General features: G+C 35.8%; 1 protein-coding gene across 31 annotated transcripts in view; it reads right to left on the minus strand.

Annotated features, from left to right (window-relative positions):
- KIF1B (kinesin family member 1B) overlaps positions 1 to 25178 on the minus strand; it is a 134658-nt gene that overhangs the window by 74677 nt on the left and 34803 nt on the right. For 11 of the 31 annotated variants that reach the window (XM_070260958.1, XM_070260956.1, XM_070260948.1 and 8 more), the window contains exons 4-13: positions 24578 to 24757; positions 22845 to 22910; positions 17966 to 18144; positions 17278 to 17389; positions 15071 to 15148; positions 14271 to 14336; positions 9740 to 9815; positions 8663 to 8741; positions 7742 to 7884; positions 3678 to 3811 (exon numbers count right to left, since the gene is read on the minus strand). In XM_070260958.1, coding sequence (XP_070117059.1) covers positions 3678 to 3811; positions 7742 to 7884; positions 8663 to 8741; positions 9740 to 9815; positions 14271 to 14336; positions 15071 to 15148; positions 17278 to 17389; positions 17966 to 18144; positions 22845 to 22910; positions 24578 to 24757 — 1113 coding nt within the window. Of the gene's footprint in view, positions 1 to 3677; positions 3890 to 6741; positions 6784 to 7741; positions 7885 to 8662; positions 8742 to 9739; positions 9816 to 13537; positions 13556 to 14270; positions 14337 to 15070; positions 15149 to 17277; positions 17390 to 17965; positions 18145 to 22844; positions 22911 to 24577; positions 24758 to 25178 lie in introns of all 31 variants that reach the window. The other 20 variants (XM_070260955.1, XM_070260952.1, XM_070260942.1 and 17 more) reach the window with 5 other exon arrangements.

Here is a 25178-nt window from a genome sequence, read left to right on the forward strand (position 1 = left end):
GTAGAAAAGAGATTTATTAAGCTAGTAAGGTACTATTTTTATTTTTCATTATAGCTTCAAGGTGCAATTTTTATGTTGTCTTTAAGCTATTTTTAAAAACTCTGAAGAAAGGTTAGAGAAAATGATACTGAGTGTCATAACAAAATTTCAGTGTTGGAAAAAGCCATTTATTCCCGAACCCAGAGATAAAGAAACTGAAGACCAGAGAAGCTAAGTGATTAACCCAAGGCCACACCACTCCCTGAGCCAGGTCTAGAATTGGGTTTCCTGACTCTTAGCGTTTTTTTCTTCAAGTAAGGCAGAATTGATAGTCTTTCAAGAAAATATTGAACAAAACAGCTCACCATAAATTAAGAAAAAGTGAAGGATACTCTTTCTTCAAATATGAATAACAAACTTAGTATAAACAAAATAAAAATGCCAATATGAAGATAGCTTTCAGTCTCTGAGTCACCAACTCACTCTGCAGGCAGGCCTGGCACACTGGTGTCCAGAGCTGCCTATAACCCATTCTAGAGGCCTAATCTAAGATTAAATTGAAATTGGGATTCACACTTCAGAAACGAGGAGTCAAGATAATCTTTAAGGGTCCTTCCTTCCTAGAGGTACTACATATAAAAGAATTCCAAAAAACACAGTGACATCAGTAACTTTATTTGAAGCTTCAAGGAATGTTGGGCTGAGGTATCATTCAATTTTGGTCTCATATCATATACGTCTAGCTATTTGTAGAGCACTGGTTAATAATTATGTTCATATGGCCAAACACAATTTAATCTTTTCATCATGACTCAGTTAAGATAGCAGAAAAAGGCACAGAACAAGACAGAAATATTTCCATGAAAAAAATTACAGTTTAAATTGTGATATTTAAAAGTTTAAAGGCTTACTACATGGAACATTCCTTGAACCTATCAGATAGCCAAGGTTTTACTGTACTGAACACAGCATGTTTCATAAGTGACTTCCAAGTGTGGGGCCCTCAGGCTGCCTAGCACAGCATTTGCCCTTGCATGCTTCTGTAGTGGATATTTATAGTCTAAGCCTAAGCAATGGTACTCATGGTACTGACTCTGATGCCAGACTAATAAACAAACACCAGAGCTACCACACAGTAGCTGTAGCTACATATTTAAAACCTTACTGAATAGGAATCCATATCAAGGATACATACAGTTCAACACAGTTTGAGTTGTGACTAAAAACTGAAAGCAATTACATTTCACTCTCTTGCTGGAGAGGTTTACGGAGGGCTCAAGATATTTATGGTGGGGTAAACATGGGTCTCTTCCATATGAAAATAGGCTATTCAATGAACAAAGCAGTAGCAACACCCTGTGTAAAAGTATTCTACCAACTGATAATTTCTTTAAAGTCAAAAATAAAGAGAAGCAAAGGGAAACAAAAAATTAGAAAAATGAATCAACCTCCTCTATTACTGTCGTCCATTACAGTACTTTTCTCTAGCAATGGCTTGTCTTAGGAACAGAGCTCCTTCACACTCAGCAATGAAATAGTCCAAAAATGAGAAATTCTGAAGCATTTCTATCCTACAACCACTGCCTTGCACTGTGGATGTATGATGTTATCTGCCTGCAGCATTAAAATGCAGGTCTGCTAGAATGGAATTCTCACCATTCACAAAATAGAGCAGAACTAAGACGCTTATGCTTTGGTGACCTACCACGCTGCATTAAAAACTCAAGATTGACTGCAAAACCATAAAGAAGCTATTTTCTAAAACAGGGAAAATGGAAGGTTTCACTTATTGGCTAAAAGGAGAATTAAAACAGAGAAATTTATTTTCTGATGAAAGTAACGTAGTTTTATTTTGTTTTGGGTGGGAAGTAGGGAGTTTGGGAGGAGGGATCCCTGAATAATGGCAGTGTTATTCCCTAGAAACTATTTGGAAGACACTGAGCGACCTAATTCTTCGAGATCTGGTTAATGTCTTGACTCCTAACATTCAACGTTATTTGCAGTTAGTCCCACTTGGCAATTGATAATTTTTTTCTTTTACACCACGATGTACATTAAAGGAAAATGTAATCTAATTTTTACACTAAGACTTTAATAAGCAAATAAGATTCAAAATCCCCAAAGAAAAAGAACATTTTACATTAAATAGTAAGTGAGAGATTTCACTTTCCCTTACCACAGAACCCCTACATTTCCCCCACTGACCTGAATAGAATCCTGCACAGCAACTTGGTCACTGATGCCTATTGTAATAAAATACATGAACAAAGCCTTCCTTCAGAGGGCTTCACTAATGTCTTTATTAACATTTCAATGTCAATTTTACAACAGCAGAAATCACCCTTCAATTTGCAACATTTAATGAAAAGATTTCTCACTCTCCCTCTCAACCCTTGCCAGGTATTCAAAACTTCACCCGCTTTCTATTAACATGTTCTGAAGGAAGACACAAGATCATTACTTTAGTTTCCAAAGCACCTTATTTTAGAAGTGAGTAAAATGCCAAGGGAAAAGGTAGGCTGATTACGAAGCAGAAGCCCATTTTTCACATAAAATCTTTTTCAGCCTCATTTGAAAACCAAAAAGAAAGTATCTGCCTTCTTCAATTATCAAGCTAATCCCCTTTTAGTGGTGAAAGGCTCAGCAAACCTTTCAGTCCTTAACTGTTCAGTTGGTCACTGTTGTCACCGGTCCTTGCACGAGCAGCACCATGCAGAACACTGACTGCAACATGAAGAGGACTGTCAGCTACAGACTCCTCCCAACTTCCCAGCTCCTCAAAAAGTCTCTCTGCCCTCCTCGCTTTTCCTACCCTGGCACTCCTGAAAACAAAGGCCAAAACGTATGGATCAAGGTGACAAGCAGGAAAAAAAAAAGCATCTGTGCTGCTGTCACAGTGATTTGATGGATAGCACCCCAGGTGACAAGTGTCTGCTCTCACTGTAGTCACTGAGGGGAGAGGAAGAACCTCTGAGTCAGAGGGCTTTGCTGTTCCTAACTTTTATGCTCACTGAGAGAGACAAAAAAGTACCTGACAGAGCCAGCAACAGGCTGGAAAAGCAAACCTGGGCACCATGGCAGGTGACCTGCACATCTAAGACTCAAGCACACAGCACTAAGGCCCATGACACCAAGTGCACCAGCACAGGAAGAGGGAGCTCTTCCACAGCAGCGATCACAGGGTTGCAAGGCTTTCTATGAACTTCCAGAAGGTATCATTTCACGTGTCTCTGAATAAATCTGTTACAGCTGCTCTTTCTCTGATACAGAAAGTTCAAACTTTCTTTTGATTGTATATTTATTTTACTAACAGAAGCATGGCTCTATGTAAATTTCGTCTTCAAATGAAACCAGGTGTTTCCAACGAATTAATCAGTTTCCAACTAAATTTCTAGTGAAACAATTTCACTGTGACTTATAAACTAACTCAGAATTAAAGTACCTACTTATCAGTTACTTTACATGGCCAACCTATGATCTGCCCATGCATTTCTCCCATCTCTGCCTGGCCATATCAGACTCAAGCATTCTGGTGAAAAGAAATTAATTATCTTAGAAAGCAGCAAACTGCACTTTCAGGACACCTGTAAGAGAAAGTTCTTCTATGTGCTGAATCAAATTCTCAGTAATTATCAGTCCTAATTCTGCCTTGTGGAGCTACACAGAATACTTCTCATTCAGTCTGAAGTTTTAGTTACCTTTAGACGTTCGATGGCTTCCTCTCCTCCAGGTGTAGACATGATCCTCTCCTGAATACTGGTCACAGATGTTAAGCCCACTTGACTATTGAGTGAGCAGGAAGATGGAGATGAAGTAAGGGACCCCATGGATGCTGTGGAAAAATTGCCAGGGCGTTGATTCTCAGAGGCTAGCAAGTACCTATGCTTATTGTTCTGAAAATCTTTCAGATCTGGGAGACAGAAAGAAGGGAAAGCAGAAAAAGTGGAAAGGAGGGAAAGGAGCAGAGGAAGAAAAAAGACAGGAAGGAACACCAGTGTAAGAAAGGACAGTATTAAAGCGCCAAGACAAAGACACGTTATAATACAAAGGCAAATTATAATTGTTCTAGATGGCAGTTCTAAAACATGTCTGTCTTTAATACTGGTATCTAGAGGTTAAGAACCACTTCTGAATTTAGAAACTAAACAGTTCCAGTGTGGGCTAATGTTGTATCTGGTGGAGGGTAACCAGAACCTGAAAGGTTACTCCTTAGGCAGTCTCCCTAAACAGCCATGCTATTGTTCCTTCTGTGGCTCCAAATCTACAATTTCTTAGTTTTACACAACTCTTAAATCCCAGTAGTTTCTAACAGTTAAGGGAAAAAGATGATCATTTATTTATCAATAATAATATATATCAGCCTAGCCCAGTGTTTTATGGCATTCCCAAATTCCCAAGCAAAAATTCCCAAGAAAATTCTATAGTTGGAACAAAAATCTGAGCACTTAGTAGTGGTGTCCTTCGTATAGCAACATTTCAACATGCTAATCAAATATTTTTAAATATGCCTTTTAAAAAAGGAGAGGTAAGTGTAGAAATGACAGGAATTTTGTGTAAGTCCTGGTTAAGAACTCAGGGCCGACTGATTGCCTCAAAAGGCAAGAAGAGTCAGCAAATTAACGAATTTGGTGTAGTTTACATTCAATTATTAGAGCAAGCAAAAATTAAGGCTGATTACTTGCTAATTTAAGTAAGGCTCTTGCTTTGCCTAACAGTATGACCATGAGTCATTGGTAAGCCAAGTTCCTAGTATGAAATTCAAGTTTTAGGGACATACTTCCATTACTAAGGTCTTTAATAGAACTGTAAATTTTGCTTTTAAACCTAGTTTTGGTATAAAGAGCCACAAAAAACAAAATTCATTAATTCACTATTTGTACTTTCCTTCCTTAGTCCTCCTCAAACAAACACCAAAGGATCACCATAGGTATCGGTGCATTCCTATTTTAAAATTAGTTCATTTTAAATTTGAGAAAATCTACCTTGCTTAAAATTCATATCAAAACTAAGTAACTTTTCCTTAAAGGATACAATGCGAGTCAACACAAAGAGTCAGAAAAAATATTATTAGCTCTCTCTGGGTCTACTCATCTCTACTTAATCAAAGTCAGTTCTTGAAGCCCCTTAAAAACCAGTGGTTGCTTCAAGACAGTTTGAAAACCACCATCTGCAAATATAGAACAGAGGAAAACAAGCAAGTTTTAAAAGGACGACAGAAACTGGAGCAAAAAATTGGCCATCAGGTGATGGCAGCAAGGTAAGAAAGAGTAGAATGGACGGAGCTTAGAAGGTCCAATGGGACACATGCAAGCCCTAAAAAGAATTAAGAGTAGTAGATAAAACAGAAATTCAGAAGTAGTCAGGGCTGCTTTCCTGCACGGATGCAGAATTAAAACTTAGTCATGCAGAGCTTTTCAGGAGATTCCACAACTGCTCAGAAAAGAGCAGGACAACAAGCTGGCAGCAACACCACCTGGAGCACAAAAGCAAGAACAAGACGGTGTCTTTTCCACACCAGTATTGGTCAGCTTTGGAAATCTCAGACAGAGCTGTTCCAGTCCAAGAGTCACTCTGTGTTGGAACATTATAGCGTCTTCAAGGCCTAACCTCATCACAGAGGCCAGGGCTACATGTAGTTCCTCCTATGCATTTCCTGTCTATCAAGCCTCCTAAATAAACAAACCAATAAAAATTTAAAACTTAGAAATTATGTACAACTGAAATCTCACATCAATGTAAACTATGAACTGAATAAAAAGAAAAAAAAATCTAAAAGTTACCCCCCTAAAAATATCAAGATTCTTCATTTCTTCTAAGATAACAATTCCTTGATGAATTATCTTAAAAGGTAAGAAATTATTTCCTCACAACTTAATGATCTATACAGAGAAAACAATGAGGTGTGATCCTCTAAAGAATGTCCTCATTTCAAGCACAAATTCTAGACATTCAAGTTTTTAAAATTTAATTTGTAATTCATGAAGAAGAAAAAAAAGTGTTAACCTAACCATCAAGTAAGCTGAGGCCCAAGATATGGAGGAAACTAACTTAGCATAACCACAGGTGAGTGCTAACCCAACATGCAGAGCTACTCAATCATGGCGAGTTTGGCCAACTGGACGTGATTGTTTTTAATTATATATACACTAAAGCTCAGAATTACATAACTAGTTAAAAAGGATTTTTCTATTAAATATTGACATCCTGAAGGATCTCAAGAGGCCAAAAAAGGTGTAATAATGATTAAAAGCTAGTGCTCTGAGTTACACTACCCAATCTGAACACATAAAAACCACGGGAGCTCAGCAGCAAACTAACCACTCCAAGCAGCAGTGTCCTCACTGGTAAAATAGGCATAATGAAACTTTTTCAGTCATTAACAGGATTAATGGGATAATATATTTAAGGTACCTAGAACAGAGCTTAGCACATTATAAACACAGTAAATATGAGCTGCTGACATCACTATCACCATCTAAGATTTTGTATTCAGTTTAATCACATAACTGGAAAAACTGAAAAGCAGAAACAAGAGACTCTTAAGCCTCTTGATTTTATTCAAGCCACAGACTGAAATTCAGTGAAGACTGCTTTGCTAAATGAAGAAGGGCAAAAACAGGATCATTTCTGAATCTACAGTACGCTCTGTCTGGGATTTCCCTGTTAGGATTGCTGGCATGCAAAGCTCATTTTAAGGCTGATCCAGCAGAGGCAGATTAGCAAGTCAGAGTACTTGGAATAACCAATACATGAAATACACACATTTGCCTCCACTTCCAGAGTAATCATCGATCAATGGATCAACTGAAGGTAAGCAGGAGGGAAAATACAAGAAGGATCAAAGTTCAGGTTCAGTAGTGACACAGAGAGGGAAGAGAACAGTATTTGGCATTTGGGAAAATGAAAAAATAAACTTAGAATATAGTATCATTTTACAAACTGTATTCATCTAAATTTAGATGCCCACCAGTAAGAAGAACTAAACTAAAAGAAGCCTTGAAAATCTTATTAGAATTCCAAACAATACATCAATTTTACACTCAAAAAACAAAAATATGCTTTTAAAATAAACCCACGTACTATTCTACCTGAATAATCTAGTTAACTCACTTAACAGAACTTCTGATTAGACATTACATAGGCAGATCACTAAGGTTAAAAAAATACTCATTTTGAGATAAGACTGTAAAACAATACTCTCTGGAAGTCTAATTCTTGAACTTGATAAGGAAGTAGAGATCTTCCCCTTCATATATTCATAGGGAGTGGGGTGGGGAACATTTAATCAATTTGCAGGAGGGGAAAGATATCAATGAAAGGTATATCTGATCTGAAAGGAGACTGAAATGGTGGGTTTCTTATACATATATTACTGCTACTACATTAATCCAGAGAAACTCATAACAGAAAAACAAAAATTTCATGTAACATATTTATGAAGTGATTAATTTCTCAATGAGAATAAGCTTAACTTCCAAATAAACTTTATTGCTGATCTAAAAGAGAAATCTAACAGAAACACAAGTAGCGGAATATTCACGTTTTAAAAACTAATTTCATGAGTTCAAATGGATAGCCTGGTACATACTACATAAAGGAATTCTGAGATCATTTTCATTGGGTTTTTTAAGAAGAAAAAATAAAAAACAAAAAACCCTTTTTTCTACCATCTAGCTTAATCAAGTTCCTTAAATCTAAGTTTAAATGTAAGAACTCTGAAGAGGAAAGGTTTAGATTTTGTGCTGATCCTTAATTTACTTACTATCAATAATATCTCCTAGCCCTTGAGCACGAAGAAGGTCCTTCAGCCTTGTCACCTCCTCCTTTAATTCACGAACCAGTTTGGCATTGGGGTCCTCATTGATAACAGCATTGCATTTAATTTGTTTTGCACGATCTGCATATCTAGACCCAAAAAGAAAATTCATTGTTGCCATTCCTCAGATGCTCTCCTTTTCATAAGTAACATACCATTATTTCTAAAACAAACTGCTTGAGCATTTACATATTTTATGAGACTTTAATACGTTTGCAGAAAGCTTTACAGTACCTTATAAAGGATGGAAAAAAGGCTCAAATAAACTTAAGTAATTTATCCAAGATCATAAAGGAAATAAATACCAGAGAGGACTCAAAACTAATTTGTCAGACTATATAGCATTCCTTCCATTATATCAAAAGTGTCTTCAATGGGAGAAGAGTATGGAGTTCTGGACTAAAGTAATGGAACCTATTCATATATAGAAATATCCTATTAGAAAACCGCCTGCCAATAATTTTTTTAATGCTACATATACTCATAATTGTATTACTTCTTATGAATTCAGCATTTCTATAATGACAAACACCACAAGGGAACACTTCTTTTTATAGAAATGAGCATTATAAGAAAACTTTCACTAATATCTAAAAGTTATCCAAACACCTCACTTGGGGATTTTTAATACCTTTCCTATGAAAAAGTTCCTGCCTTTCCCAACGAAACTGAACACCATAAAGAGGTAAACTGTATTATAATAAAAATCCTTTCTTCCTCACATTCTCATTGTTATGAGAGGAATGGAACACTACTTACACAAATGACTACTGATACAGCCAAAGAAAATCCATGGCATCCAAGTCATAAAAAATTACTTGTGGTGGCACTATGTTCTATTTAGCTATTGGGATTAAATTGGAGTACCTCAGAGTGCTTAAAGTTTCATCATAGTTGATATCTGCTGGGCTCAGAGCAGCAACCATTGCAGTCCGAGAATTGCCACCTAAAAAGATAAATCATGATTATCTCAGATCATACTCATCTTAGAAAGAAGAATTTTAGTGAATACGTCAAATCAGCACGATCTCAGATCCTAAGATTTAACAAAAAGTCAACAAATTTCTTGAATGTCTCCATGCCAAGTGCTGTTACACTCAAATGTTGGTGTCTGGATTTACTACGTCCAGTTTCTCGCTTCTCACTCCAATTAAGAACTCAGCCAGGGGCCGGCCCGGGGGCTGAAGGATTAAGTTTGCGTGCTCTGCTTCAGCGACCCAGGTTTCACCAGTTTGAATCCTGGGCAGGGACATGGCACCGCTCATCAAGCCATGCTGAGCCGGCATCCCACATGCCACAAGTAGAAGGACCCACAACCTAAAAATACACAACTATGTACCGGGGGGCTTTGGGTCAAAAGGAAAAATAAAATCTTAAAAAAAAAAAAAAAAAAGAACTCAGTCACTCCATCAAAGCTGCTCTCAGTGATGTGAAAATCACTGGTGATGTAAACAGTCCAACAAGTCATTCTCAGCCTCTTCCTTCTATCAGCAACATTTGACACAGTTGATCACTACCTCCTTCTTGATGAGAAGGAGGGAAAGGGACTAAAAGAACAGTGAATGAAAGGCAGTGATGGGAAGGTCCGAAAACATCAGCAAAAAAGACTAAGGGCTGGTAATATCTGATCATCTGCTCCTCAAAGGAGCACGGAGTTTTCAAAGAGGAAGAAGGAGAAATAATTTGAAGTAGGTGTGTGGTCAGGAAGACACAGTTCATGTCCTAAAGTCAACAGATATGGGAGAAAACCTTGATTTAAAAGTAAGCAAATCCAACCAGCTTAAATCAAGAGTAAAAATGAAAAGAAGGAAGAAGCACTCAAGTACTAGTAACATGGATATCTAGAGATTCTTCTTCTCCAAAACAGACACATAGGACAATTAACCACAAAAGACAATCAGTAAACAGCTTTAAAAAGATAACTACACACCAGTGTTAACGTACCTAGATTTTCTCGAAGGAGCCAAGTAAGTACAGAATCCCTGTAGGGAATAAAATCAGTTTTCTTCTTCTTCTTACTCTATTAAACAGAAAGAAATGGCCTTAGCGTTATTAGGGAGGAATAATTCACATAAAAGGCAAGTCGGTCTAAAATTCCCAAGTAAATTAAATTACAGTAGAACTCCATCACTGTTGAAATTTAACACTCACAGCTTCAATTCTTCAAAATAACCAAAACTCACGCAATAAAGAAAATTTTTATTTTTATATTTTATTTTGAAGAAGGTATAACATATATAACAGTTTAGAGAGTAGTATAATAAGCTAACATATATCCATCATGCAGCTTCAACCATTATCAATATTTTGCCAATTAGGTTTCAATTATCCCTCAAACACTTTGCTACAGTTTTTCTTCCTGAATCATTTTGGAGTAAACTGCCGACACTATATCCTTTTACCGCTAAACACTACAGCAAATAAAAACATTCTCTTTGATACAATACTATTATCTAATATCCTGTCTATATCATGTCTTCTAGAGCTGGTAATGTTTTAAAGCAAATCCAACATTTCACCTATAAATGCTTCAGGTACATATCTCAAACAGAGAAGGACTTTTTTTAAAAAAACATAACTACAAGATCATTATCACACTTAAAATTATCAAGAATTCCTTAATATCATCTAATACCCAATTCTCAAAGAATTATTTTTACTTTTGCAGAGCGGCAAATATATGAAGGTGGTGCATTCCAGGTTGGATATGTAGGTACGAGTCATTTAGTTAATGAATTTATTTGGCCAACCCTCAAATCATTAAGTGGGTTGCTGCGTATCTAGTAACGCTTGTAAAGTAATAGACATTTGGTTTCTTTGAAAGGCAATTATGCCCCAAATAAATCCAACCATTAGTTAGGACTCAAAGTGAAAAGGTCTAAGAAAGTGATGTAATTTGCTAATGGGGAGATTTGTAAAGACTGCAAAAGATGAATTTTCTATATATATCAAGAGTTTATTTGTCGCTCTCTGTAATCCTCATTACCACAGGATAAAGCAAAAAGCACCAATGCAAAGCCAGTGCTGAAATGGAGGAAATTATATCCTCTGAAAGTAAAACTTAATGCAAATGCTTTGCAGATAATAGCTACTCCAATATCTGCTGGCTGACTACTATGTCATGATAACTCAAGAAGCTACTAAGGAGAAAGCTAAGGTTCACTGATAAACATCTCCCCTGCAATCAGTAGTTTTAGAATCCATTCCTGGTATAATCTGAGGTTAAATTAATCTAAGGATGATCTACTTCTTCCAAAGCATGGATATTCAGAAAAGGAGTACTAAGTAGCTGACTCCTGGTTTGTTGAGGAGGAAAGGAAGTAGGCAAGTGGCACTTTAATTCCATCTCTTATCAAAAATGTCCCCTCCATCTCATCTCACTCCACCCACAGACACACATTCCACCAATTAGAAAGTCATTTCCTGGGGCCGGCCCTGTGGCCAAGCGGTTAAGTTCACTCGCTCGGCTTCGGCGGCCAACGGTTTCCACGGTTCAGATCCTGGGCATGGACATGGCACCACTCATCAGGCCATGTTGACGCGGCGTCCCACATGCCACAACTAGAAGGACCCACAACTAAAATATACAACTATGTACTGGGGGGATTTGGGAAGAAAAAGCAAAAAAAGAAAGAAGATTGGCAACAGTTGTTAGCTCAGGTGCCAATCTTTAAAAAAAAAAGAAAGAAAGAAAGTCATTTCCCATAGCAGGTTCCATTTCTAAATTACACAGACCTCTAGGGAGAACTAACCTTCTCAGTCATTCACAGCTTAGTGGGACTTTCATTCCACCACAAAGTTCTTGAGGCCTAAGACTCAGTTCATCTCTTTCCAGTTCTCTACTGCACCTAAATACTCCACATTACCTACAGTTTTTACTGAAAACACCGCAAGATTTAGGCTGCCAGTTACAACGACTGCAAACAGTACTATGAAAATAAGCAAGGTCAGTTTGCCAAAAATGTTCTATTTTCATTCTTGTCAATTAGAGTAAATTTAAGGAGTATCTAAATGAAGAAGCATAAATAAAACTTCCATCTTTTCTACTTGAAAATATCCCAGAATTTTAGCCATTTCTTTTCTATTTGCTCTCTTACACAAATTAATCTCACCTGTTCTCACATCTGTAATTTTTTAAAAATAAGTGCTTCAGCAGTTACATAAAAAGCTTTACTTAGATGTTAACTTCTCTAAAAAAAAGACTATTAAGTGTGGATGATAACAATCCTGTTTCCCTCCCTAGTGGAAATAACAATATATCTTAATTCACCAAAAATTATGCTTTTCATATAAAAACTAAAATTTATTTCTGATCTGTAATTGTTATGACAGATGCAAAGTATTAAACTGGGTTTTACAAAAGCAATTATAAAATATCATTTGCAAATTATTGTGGCACAGAGCAATGTAGGAAGTATACAGATAAATACTTTGTAAACTTTCCCTTTAGCTGATATGAATGTTAACAGATGAGCAACTGAACTAGACAAGTTAGAATGATCACTAAGTTTTTCATTTTTGTTGCTATTGTTGTTGTTGTTTTGAGGAAGATTAGCCCTGAGCTAACATCTGCCACCAATCTTTTTTTCTTTCTTTTTTTTTTTTTTTACTGAGGAAGACTGGTCCTGCGCTAACATCCATGCCCATCTTCCTTTACTTTATATGTGGGACACCTGCCACAGCCTGCATGGGTCCACATCTGGGAGCCAAACTGCTGAACCTGGGGCCGCCAAAGCGGAAGGTATGAACTTAACTGCTGCACTACTACCAGGCCGACTCTCATCACTAAGTTTTAATAGTCTTCATGGTTCTGGGACCTAGATTAGATATTTGAAGAATATCCACACATGTATAACATCAAATAGCAGATAGATTTTTGAATCTAAGGCAGCTTTTTCCAATAAGCAGAGAAAAACAGAAAAGGGCATTACTTTTTATTAAATTATTTTTGAGAAGCAGGGAATAAAGAAATCTATATATTTTAAAATGTAAGTATAAAATATTTCAATGCAGATACTGCCTCTATCTCCAATGTTACTCATGTAATTCAGAATAAACTGCTGAGTGCTCTATTATTTATGCAAAAGAGCACTAATAAATTTAGAGCATCTGTACAGAAATATAAGGAAAAGAAAAACTACTATATTTGGACTAAAAAGGATGCAAATAATATGTTTTCTAGACACAATTAGATGTTTAACTTAATTCTGCAGCGTTCACTATATGTAAAACCAAAGATTAGAAAAATTTTTTTTTAACAATTTAAATAATCCATGACTTTTCATGGTAGGAAACAAGTAAAGATAATACAAAGAGGTTTAAGAAAAATATACTAATAATTTCAAGAAACCAGGTGTGTTTTACAATGCTACCCTTAAGAAATTTCTTTTGTCGCCCTTTCTAGAGGTTTACAGGAGACTTCTTCAAGTGACAGTCCTATAAATCACTAGGAGAAACATCGTAAGAAAACACAATGCAGAAGCTTCCTCAAATTTCTCTCTTGTTCCTTTATTCTGAATTCCTTCCCGAAAGCACATCATGTTCCCTAAATTAATTTTGGTGTGAAGTCTCATGATTCATGGTCACCCTAAACAGCAATTTTAAATTCCAGAGCCAGAAAACAAATAACAGAAAGTTTTTTGAAGGTTCCATTTCTACTTAGGCCTCAATACATCCTGCTGGGGATTTAAAATCATCGCAATTGATTCTACAGCTGGTTCATTTCTACCAACCCCACCGTACCTTGCTGGTGCAGTTATCCTGCAGATGAAAGCATAAAAGAGAGAAGGAGAACACAGGATAAGCCTCCAAATAGAAACTACTTTGTTTAAATTTTAAGTCATAAATTGAATATGACTTCTCACCAATAAGCAAGAAGGCATTTCCTTCTTTTTAGGGATTCAAACAAGGTACTAAACTAAATTAGAGCACACAACGACTAATGCTTCCTTAGCTTCTAACCTAAATAATGAAGCCCCTTACGCAAAAATTGTTTCAGCTTTAGTGTTCTACTGTTAAGAAACAGGAAAGAATAAAACTACTTAAAAATATATATATTATTGGCCCCCAAATCAACAGCATTCATCAAGGCAAACTGCTCAAAATGCTCCAAAAGGCACTGCAGCCTACTTAGAAAAGATTGTACAGGAAAAGAATATGTAATAAATACACTAGGTTTTTATCAGAGATATGAAATAAGGCTCAAAAAATAGTCAAAACTTACGTCTTTGTAAAGACCTAGTTTTTACTAGCCTTTACAGCTCTCTATTTACTTTCATTCTCCTTAATCTATTTTACTTTCAGTACAAAATCAAAGTATGTTATACCTAGTATCTTATCTGAAAAGCTTTCTAAAAGGAGAAAGGCAGGATTACATAAAAGGGCCAAAAAAGGACAGCCTTCATAAATAATCATAAAATATCATCAAGTACATTTGCTGAACAAATTTTCCCTTACAATGAAGTACAACACTTACCACCTCTGCCAAGGCTGAAATGACTTTTCCCAGAGTTGTAAGAGACTTATTAATATTTGCTCCTTCCTGAAATCAATAACAAACATGAAAGAATTATGATGAAAAATTTCTACTACTGCCACAACATATATAATACATAAAATACAACTAGCCATATGCTAACATTACTTGTTTATTTATGACCACAAGTTCTAAAAAACTCCTTTAATCTTCCATTTTTCCTCCCCTCCACTTGATGACATTCCAGGACCACATGCCCAACTCACAGTCCTAAAGCATCTTCAAGATATCTGTGTTCTAAAAACCTACAGATGCAGTCTTCTTCCCACAACTCACTGACATGAAATTTCTGCTGTTGTTAAGCATATCTCTAGAGAAGACCATGTTGTTCTCACATCTGTATCTTGTGTATCTTTTTCCCATTACTGTCCCTAACTTCCATCTACGCAAATTCTGCCTGTTTCTCAAAATACAATTCAACTCTCACTTGACCATGAAGTCTTCTTTAACTATTATGTTATGTAACTTAACCTTTCATTGAAGTCATAGATTAGAAGTTGGCAAAATTTTTCTGTAAAGATTTTGTGGGCCATGTGGTCTCAGCTGCAACCTCTCAACCCTATCATTGTAGCACAAAAGCAATCAGAGACAATAAATAAACAAATAGACGTAGCTGTGTCCCAAGAAAATTTTATCTACAAAAACAGGCAGTGGGCCAGATTTAGCCAACTAGCCATAGTTTGCTGACCTGTGTTATAGAACATTTATTAACTAGGCCATTTGTTTGGTAAAATAAATACCTTTAATCGAGTCCCTTTGGCACCAGTTGAATCAGCTCGTTCACTTCCCGCTAGATCCACCAAACTGATTTTACTAACCTGGTAAAGAACAGTAACTTTAGGGCAATTTGAAAATAAGCAAGGTAGGAGTAGAAAACATTTAGAGGCAGGAAATTAAAAGATTAAAGCCTAGAGAAGACTAAAAGTATTAATTAGGGCTCTTATATGGCATAAAAAGACAAAGACAACATCTACTGTAGTCAATTGGAAGAGTATGCAAAAAAGTCCACAGCAACTATCTTGATTTGAAAGAAGTAATTTTAGGATAAATAAGACCTATTTTACAATGGTGTGTCACAAAAATATATAAAACGCATTAACCCATTAGATGGCATATTAAAAATGAAGCTTCCAGGAACTGGTACTCTTACATATTGCTGGTGGGAATAGAAAATGAGACAATCACTTTGGAAAACAGTTTGACAGATTTTTAAGCTAAATATACACCTACCATAAGACTTAACCATTCCACTCTTAGGTATTTACCAAGAGAAACCAAGACAAATACCCACACAAAGACTTGTACACAAATGTTCATGGCATGTTCATTTGTAACGATCAAAAACTGGAAATGATTTAAATGTCCTTCAACAGATGAACTAATAAACAAACTGTGAGATATTTATATAGTGGACTACTAATCAGCAATGAAAATGAGTGAACTATTGATACACACAACAACACAGCTGAATCTCAAAATCATTATACTAAGTAAAAGAAGCCAGGCACACAGACTATATGATTCCGTTTATATAAAATTCTAGAAAATGTAAACCTTCCATAGTGACAGAAAGCAGATTAGGATTGTCTGAGGATGGAGATGGAAGGAGGCGTACAGTTAGATTACAAAGGGGCATGAGGCAACTTTGTGGGGTACTGGAACTGCTCATTATGTGCATTATGGTATTGGTGTTACAGGAGTACTTGCATGTGATCCAATTTTACACTTTAAATGTGTGGTTTATTTTACTTCAACAATACCTGGATGCAGTTGTTAAAAAAATAAAGCCCCAGGAAAATTTAGACAAAAATGGATTATCAAGGAAGCTATAGTTATGGGATTAAATCATTATTCTTGTAGATCTGACATTATGGAAGAACAGAAAAAATGCTTTTATGTAGGATGTTCCTTGGTGCCATTCAGACAAATACTGAGTACTAAACAGCATTAATACTGTAACCTTTGGCTAAGCAGTGTCAAGTTATTTGATCACCTATAGGAAGAATATATTTTTAAAAATAATTTTAAGCTAAAAACAAACAAGTTACCAAGTAAAGTGTGATTCTATTTTTAGTGATATTGGTATCATAAAGTACTCAGTTTATACGGCACAGGATCTTTTATAACTACCAGTACAATATGTCTAACTTCAGATTTAAAATTCTGGCTGCATACTACTTCGGAATGAAGGCAGAGCAGAATCCAACAGAAATTTATGATGAACAATAAAATTAACATTTATTGAGTGGCTACTCTGTGCCAGGCACTATTATGCACACTTAACCTATATTGATATTTTAATCCTCTTAACAATCCTACGAGGCTGGGGAAACTGAGGCACAAAGAGATTAAGTAACTTATCAAAGTTAACACTGCTAAAAAGTGGCAGAACCACAATCTAAAGCAAGCAGTTTAATTCCAAAATCTACTATATTTAACTATTGTAAAAAACAAGAGATGAACACCGAAAGGTAACTGAAGAACATCGGGACTGCTGTGCAGTTATTGTCCAAGAATGAAACATATCTTGTCTGCTGAATTGTTTGCTTAAACATTTTATCCCACAGTAACATTACCAGAACTCAAAAAAAATATATAAACATACCAAAGAAGCTAGTAAGATAATTAAGAAGATCCAGTCAAGAAGAAAAGGAAGGATTTTCTCCCCATAGACTGCTTAACTCTCTTGCATAGAGTATTTTTTGAGACCCAAAGTCTTGGATTGGTTTTCTCTTAACCCTGTTTCCTATCTCGCAATTTCACTTAAGAATTCATGCTCACAATTGGTTTCATGTGGAATACAAATGACAAGAAGAAGATATAAAATACCCTTTGTTAAGCAAAAGGGCAATTTTCCTCCCTTCCACAAAATGCAGAGGGTAGCAACAGGGACTTCTCAAAATTCCCATTCTACACAACTCAAGCCCAGAGACTAAAGTTCTCCTACCTTCTCAGTGGAAAGGTTGGTCTCAGTGTCATGTTTCTTCTGGGTGAAAACAATGGTAAACACAGCATGAGAACGGCTACTTGTTTCATTCATGTTGGTAGCTGCCACTGTCCTAAACAAACATAAAGGCGACCACGTGACAATGGAATTCTTAGATGAAAGTTAAAATGGACAGCAGGCACCACTTTTTAAGCCTAACAATCACAAGCAACCCCTTTAAACTTATTCACAGAGCACAAGATTGTCACTTACACAAATTGCTCTCAATACACCTTATCTGTGAGTCATCAAGTTATCCTCCAATGCCAAAGGTACCCCATCAGAAGCATTTTTCATACTCCAGCTGTCCCCCTTGGAACCACTGAGGCATTTAATTTTTATTGTATCAGATGCTCATCTATTCCAGAATCAACTACTACCATAGGCATGTGATAACCAACATTTTACCATGACTTGATCAAAACCTAAGAGTAAAACTTAACCAAAGTTCTAACATGTTTCAGCAGCGCATTGTTTTGATGAGAAGATACTGAATATGCTAAAGCCCTCACTTCAGCACAAAGGATCAGAGGACTCCACAATTAATGCAATTTTCATAGCTATAAATGTGGTCTCAAACCCTTAACCGTGAACAAAAGGCCTCAAAACGTGCCAAAGACCTCAGTCATTAGTCTATTTCCTACCATACCTGGCTTTGTTCCCAGCATCCATGAGGTCAGCAATGTCTGTGTAGGAAGTGACTGCCAACTTTGACAGATCCTCCACATAGGGGCCAAGAAGGGGGTGTTCACGCACACGCAAATTACCCTTGTTTTTTGGATTCAGCAAATCTCGTACTCTTTCACAGTAAATTTCCATGTAGCTCACCTAGGAACAAATTATTAAAGTGAATTAGAGGATTTGAAAAAAGAAATCTTATACATTAAAAAGATTTTTTTAAGCTTTTATTGAAAGCTCTACAATTAGAAATCAGCAATCTTTACAGTGAAATGCCACATTCCTAGTCCCTTTTATTCTATTAAGAGTATGCACAAATATCACTGAGTAGGTTAGAACCAGCCTTCTGACATCTCAGGAAAGAAAAGGAAGTAATAGGCTATCTCAGCACACAGTAGCTGCTACTTATCTTAGGCAGAAAATACATCATTTTTAGTAGCAACTTATCAATTATTAATATTTTTTTAATGTATGCTGTAGTCAACTAATTGTGGATTACAGTGGGGTTAGTACAAAAGCGTGGAAACAAGATTTCTATTGGTATTAAAACCAAGGAACAATACCAATATTCCAGAGCAAGGAAGACAGGAGATCAGCTAATACTTTAACACTGACCAAACTGTGACTGGTATGGACAAAAGATGTATCTACTAGAGGGGTCAGGGTTGGCCAGCATGGAATTTGATTGTGTGGCAGGACCTATCCAAGTCCTCAGTAAATATACTTCAGAAACTCTTGTCCCATCAGCAGGAGCATTTTTATCATGAAGATGGATATATTAGGCTATCATTTCTTCACTTGAAGCAATTAAACATTTAATCTGTCTAATCAACTCCTCTCCCTCTAATTTCACGCTCACCCAGACACCAACAGGATTCCAACAGAGGTCTGCCCACAGGAAGATAATTTGTCAGTCTTGCTAATACGACTGTTCCGATTTGGGTAATCATTATTCCTCACGAGAAAGTAACAAACCAATGTACTGGTTCCATAATGTCAAATGAGCTTCACTCAAAAGTCTGACTCGGAAGGATGGTTCTGTTCCTGATATTATCTACAAGATCAGGCTTCTAAGCAAACGAGGCTCTGAACTGGGGTAAATTCACCACAATAAGCCTCATTATCATGCTTCTCTAGGAATCAGAAACTTCTGTATCACTAAGCTACTCAAGCATACAATGTAACTTCTGCATTTTTCAACTTTAAATTTTTATAGACATATTTTCAGAGTACCTGAAATAGAACCTTATCTCTATTTCTATTGCCTTTTTGCTTCCCTCAATCTCTGATCTGACTGTATATTTATACTGTTTTAAAATCAGTTTTTAAAATATTGACAACTCTCAAAGATAAAGTAATTGATTTACTACAAAAGTAAAACAGGACAATAAATATTCTTTCTTAAAGTAGGTCATCCTAGACAGTGAAATGGTATTTTAATTTTATTTTATTTTATTTATTTATTTTTTGAGAAAGATTAGCCCTCAGCTAACATCTGCTGCCAATCCTCCTCTTTTTGCTGAGGAAGACTGGCCCTGAGCTAACATCCGTGCCCATCTTCCTCTACTTTATATGTGGGATGCCTATCACAGCATGGCTTGCCAAGCGGTGCCATGTCTGCAGCCGGGATCCAAATCAGCAAACCCCCGGCCGCCGAAGTGGAACATGTGCACTTATCCCCCGAGCCACTGGGCCTGCCCTGAAAATGGTACTTTAATCATTCTCGTGTACTTAAACTTGTACATGGACAACCACTTGCAAAAGATGAAAGTTTTATCTCATGCCATACACATAAAAAGACTTGAAGATAAGTGCTGAAACCATAAAATTCCTGGAAGATAATACAGGTAGTACATTCTTCAACACTGAACTTAAAAGGATCTTTTCCAATATCATGTCTTCTCAGACAAGGGAAACAAAAGAAAAAATAAACAAGTCGAACTTCATCAGACTAAAGAGCTTCTGCAAGGCAAAAGAAACTAGAATCAAAACCAAAAGACAATCCACCAACTGGGAGAAGATATTTGCAAATCATGTATCTGACAAGGGGTTAATCTCCATAATACATAAAGAACTCACACAACTGAACAACAAAAAAACAAAAAGCCTGATCAAAAAATGGGCAGAGGATATGAAGAGACATTTTTCCAAAGATATACAGATGGCCAATAAACACACGAAAAGATGTTCAACATCACTAATCACCAGGGAAATGCAATTCAAAACTACACTAGGATACCACCTTAAAATGGCTATAATCACTAAGACTAAAAATAACAAATGTTGGAGAGGGTGTGGAGAAAAAAGAACCTTCATACACTGCTGGTGGGAATGCAAACTGGTGCAGCCACTATGGAAAACAGTATGGAGATTCCTCAAAAAACTAAAAATAGAAATATCATGACCCAGATAGCCCCCTACTGGGTATCTACCCAAACAACTTGAAATCAACAATCCAAAGTAACACAAGTACCCCTATGTTCATTGCAGCACTATTCACAATAGCCAAGACATGGAAACAATCCAAGTGCCCACTGACTGATGACTGGATAAAGAAGATGTGGTATACATACACAATGGACTACTACTCAGACATAAAAAAGACAAATTCATCCCATTTGCAACAACATGGATGGACCTGGAGGGTATTATGCTAAGCAAAATAAGCCAGACTGAGAAAGACAAACACCATATGATTTCACTCATATGTGGAATATAAACAAACACAGGGACTGAGAAAACAGTTCAGTAGTTACCAGGGGAAGGAGGGTGTTGGGTGGGCACAGGAGGTGAAGAGGAGCATTTACGTGGTGACAGACAAGAAATAACATACAACTGAAATTTCACAATGACATAAACTAATGTGAATTCAATAAAAAAAATTTTTTTTAACTTGTATACAATCCTGAATCCCAGGAAGATATTATATCTTCTTGGAAAACCTGTCCCTTTTCACACAGGTATGAGACTAAGAGGACCCAAATAACCTGGGTAAATGTTGATGTGCTCCATTACTCATTCTCTAATATGCAAATACATCTAAAGCCATCACTATTTCTGAACCAACCATTATAGACCCACTTGGCAAATTCAATTCACTGAGTACTATTATCTTCTAGGCACTTTCTAGGCACCTTGCATACATCAGTAAATAAAACAAAGATTGCTGCCCTAGTGAGTTTATGATTCTAACAAGGGATACTGAAAATAAAGAACAAACATAAAAAATAAGTAAAATTATAAAGTTGGTTAGAACATGATGAGTACTATGCAAAAAAAAAATAAGAACAAGGGAGGAGAGATCAGGAGTGCTGGGGTAGAGGGTAAGTTACAGTATTAAATAAGATGGTCAAGATAAGCCTCATTGAGAGGATAAGATTTGAGCCAAAGACTTGAAGGAGGTGAAAAACTTAGTCAAAAAGATATCCAGGGGAAAAAATTTCAGGCAGAAGGAAATGCAAATGTAAAGGCCCTGAGGTTCCTGGTGTGTCTCAGAAACAGCAAAAAAGCCAGTGTGGCTAGAGCAGAGGAAACACTTGAGAGAAGTGGTAGAGCTCCTAGAACCATAAGGATCAACAAAGTATCAACTAGGGATCCACACTACCCTCCAAATGAGCCTGTGAACTCTGACTAATACGGGAGAAACTGGCATCTTCTTTTATGACCCATAAACTCAAAAGATGCTGTCACACTGTCACTCTCACTATGCTTTGAATTTATTTAAAATGTGATATTTTAATAAGATTAATAAAAATCTACTGAATTTTCATTTACTATACATTTAATATTCAAAAACAGTCAAGGGATAAGACAAGCTATTTAGAGAATTCACTTTAACAAAAAACATTTTTAGAACAGCACATTCCCCTTTTGGTAATGACAGTCAGAAGGCAGAATTCTTTAAAATTTATGCACCACTTTAAAGGTAGAGAAAAAAACCCAAAGCAGCTAAGTGGGTGAACTAGGAACTGTGTAAAGTCCTATGGAAATCACAACACATACATTAAAAAAAGAAAATCTAAAGTTTGCTTTAAAAACATCTTAATTTCTCAGAATAGACTCATGTTAACAGAACAATAATTTCAGTTACTGTGAAAATGAATACCAAAAATTGGCGTGTGTGAAACAACAGCTTTATAAAGCACACGCAAAAAAGTGGAAATGTTTCTCAAATAAACTCACACACATAATGTAATTTTATAGACCTTTTCTTGAAAGAGCTAGGATATACACTGCATGGAGACTAAGTTTCCAAGATTATAAGCAATTATAAAGGGGTGGAGGGGAGAAGAGATTTGATTATATATTTTTAAAACTTATGCCAAAATGTCAAAAATCATTATTAATAACATTAAAGAGTGAAGAGTTCACACAAACAAATAAGAAAAACATTGCAATCTCAAAACATAAACAGGCATATGCATAATTTACAAGATGTTCAACCACACTAATAATCAAAGAAGTTCTAATTTAATTAAGAGTAAGAAATTTTCCCTTACCAAATTGGCAAAGATTAAAAAACGAAAATGCTAGATGTTGGCAAAGGCACAATGGGTGCTTAGACCCTCCCAATGGGCCTGAAAATTGGTATAGCCTTTCTTTCTAAAAGGCCTTTGGCAATTCAAATGTATTGTTTGACAACCAAGATACATACAAAGGAAATAACTGACAATAAAGCCGTAGACTTATGAATAAGGATTTAATTGCAACATTATTCATTATAACCAAAACTTAGAAATAGCCTAAAAGTACAAACGTGGGTTGAGTAATCTATAGCACAGTCATAATTTGGAACCATTCAAAAGTAAACTTTGAGGGAACAGAGTACAGGTGCCTCTGGTTGTACTCACCTCTACAGAATAAGACATTTCTTCATTACAGTTGTCATTGATTTTCTCAAATAGTTCTTCACATAACTAGAGAAGCAGAATGAGAGAGGCATGAACAGCATAAATCAGAGAAGTACCAAGTTACCCACAAGTGCTAAACAAATTAGCAAGATCCTCTTTCTTTCTCAAAATATTAATGGTATCAACATGAAAGGTGAATGCTTTGAATGAAATAAAAGGGAAGTTTTGAATACGTTCTTCTCATCTAATCTTTTTTCTCCCTCAACAATAGTATCTCAATAATGTTTCCTTAGAAAGCAAGCCACATTTAGGGGAAAAGGAGGAATTTATATCTCTTCTAGTGGTATGTCATTGGCACATTTAACTTATGTGAATTCAACTCTTCATACTATACTGCAGCAACTGTGACTTTACCATCAGTATTATTACTGCAGTAATAAAACTACTATTAAACTGTATTTGGAACATATATTACTTACCACGATATATAAACATATATTAACAATTACTATACACATTACAAATTTATGCGTACATACATCCAGAGAGAGAATGCATACTATTTGAAGAGAGTAAATGAAGATATTTTCAAGAATAATTTTGACTCTATAAAATTTTCCCCTTTACCTCTGGTCTTAAGATTCCAACCCCTTTATGAGAGGCTACTCCACTACACAGTGACAGTTCTAATAGAAACCATCAATTTTTCTAGATCAGAAAAGTTACAAAATGTCTCTCTCCCTATACTTAGTATTTAAAATATGTACTATTTTAATAATAATAATTAATAAAAATCTGCTTATTATTAAGTATTTAGTATTAAGGCAATCAGTATAGATTTGGAAAATGAATTATATGTTTGTGATTCTCCAGAAGTCTAAACAGAATTCAAAATTTACTATAAATGACAGTCTCTAAATAATAATAATCTTTTTAAAAATCCATGCTTTTGCATTAAAATAAAATATCCCAAAACTCTACCAGAAAAGAGATACATACATAATTACACAAGAATTCCAATACAAACAAATTAAAATTAAAGGAAAAAGGAGGAGAAACTAAGTCTGGTAATGCGATAAAACAAAAATAACTAGTATAACTTTAAAATTAATTCCAAATATCATTAATAAAAGCAAACCATGTTCCTGTTATTAACAAATAAATTTTTTCTGATAATCTTAGTCACAACTCTTCTCCATTCCCAAACAGTACAAGATCAAAAGACTAACTGCTCTTAAAAAAGGAAATCTTAGGCTGCTCAAACTTAAAGTGATAGTGTTAAATTAATAAGATAAAAGGAAAGTATCTCTGAACAAGGCAATCAGAAAACAAAAGTAATCACATTCTTAGGAAGTGATCCATACAGGGAATTTGGGAAAAAATCAGACCAACGTTCACTAGGTGTCCCCAGGATTCAGAAGAGAGTCTGGTACATACTATCACATTTTTAAGAAGCTGGCAACATTGTTCAAAGATAAAATAACATGACATTGAGCATACAGCAAAACCTCTACAAAACATCAATCTTCCCACCCTTAACGATAGACACGTATACACGTCAGTCTTTTCCATCAGACTGTTAGCTCCTCTGAGGGAAAGGGGCAGAGGATTTATCTCTGTGCCTCACATATGGTAGTCCCTAAATAAACGTTTGCTAAATAAAAATAATTGTTAAAGCAATTGAAGACTAAGAATAATGATGAACAGAGGTTTTTCATTGTTTTGTTTTTTACCTGTGGAATGATGCCAGCCTGGCTTTCTTCTTGTTTACCCATCATTGTATAAGACTTCCCAGCACCAGTCTGCCCATAGGCAAAAATACAGACATTATATCCCTCAAAGGCATGTAAGAGCATTTCCTTTCCAATATCATTGTACACACGGTTTTGAGATGCAAAACAGGGATCTTCAGGCTGTAAAGATTAAAAGGAGAAATAAATGGCATTTCATTCATATTCTTTCCTGTGCTTATCTGATTACTTCTATAATAAATAAAAGAGTTTTTTACCAGAAGTTTAAGTTCCCTCTACACATAGTTTATTTTTCTCATTAAACATACACACACACACACACACACACACACACAGAGGCACTATTAGAGTCATCCAGGTCAGCCATACATGAAAATATCTACAAGAAATTATCTAGCATGATTCCATTTCATTTTTCATAATTTTAAAAGTATCATGCTTCCATTCATAGGGAGGTCTAAGAAAATTTTCCTAAGTGGAAAATGAGACTAAAAGATCAAAAGTCCAGTCCACATATAAAAATACTTCTTTGAACCAGCTCCAGATAGTGTGGCTAGTTCTCAATAAACACAGCTTTCAGTGA

The sequence above is a fragment of the Equus caballus genome, chromosome 2 (assembly GCF_041296265.1).
Source record: "Equus caballus isolate H_3958 breed thoroughbred chromosome 2, TB-T2T, whole genome shotgun sequence".
Taxonomy (NCBI): domain Eukaryota; kingdom Metazoa; phylum Chordata; class Mammalia; order Perissodactyla; family Equidae; genus Equus; species Equus caballus.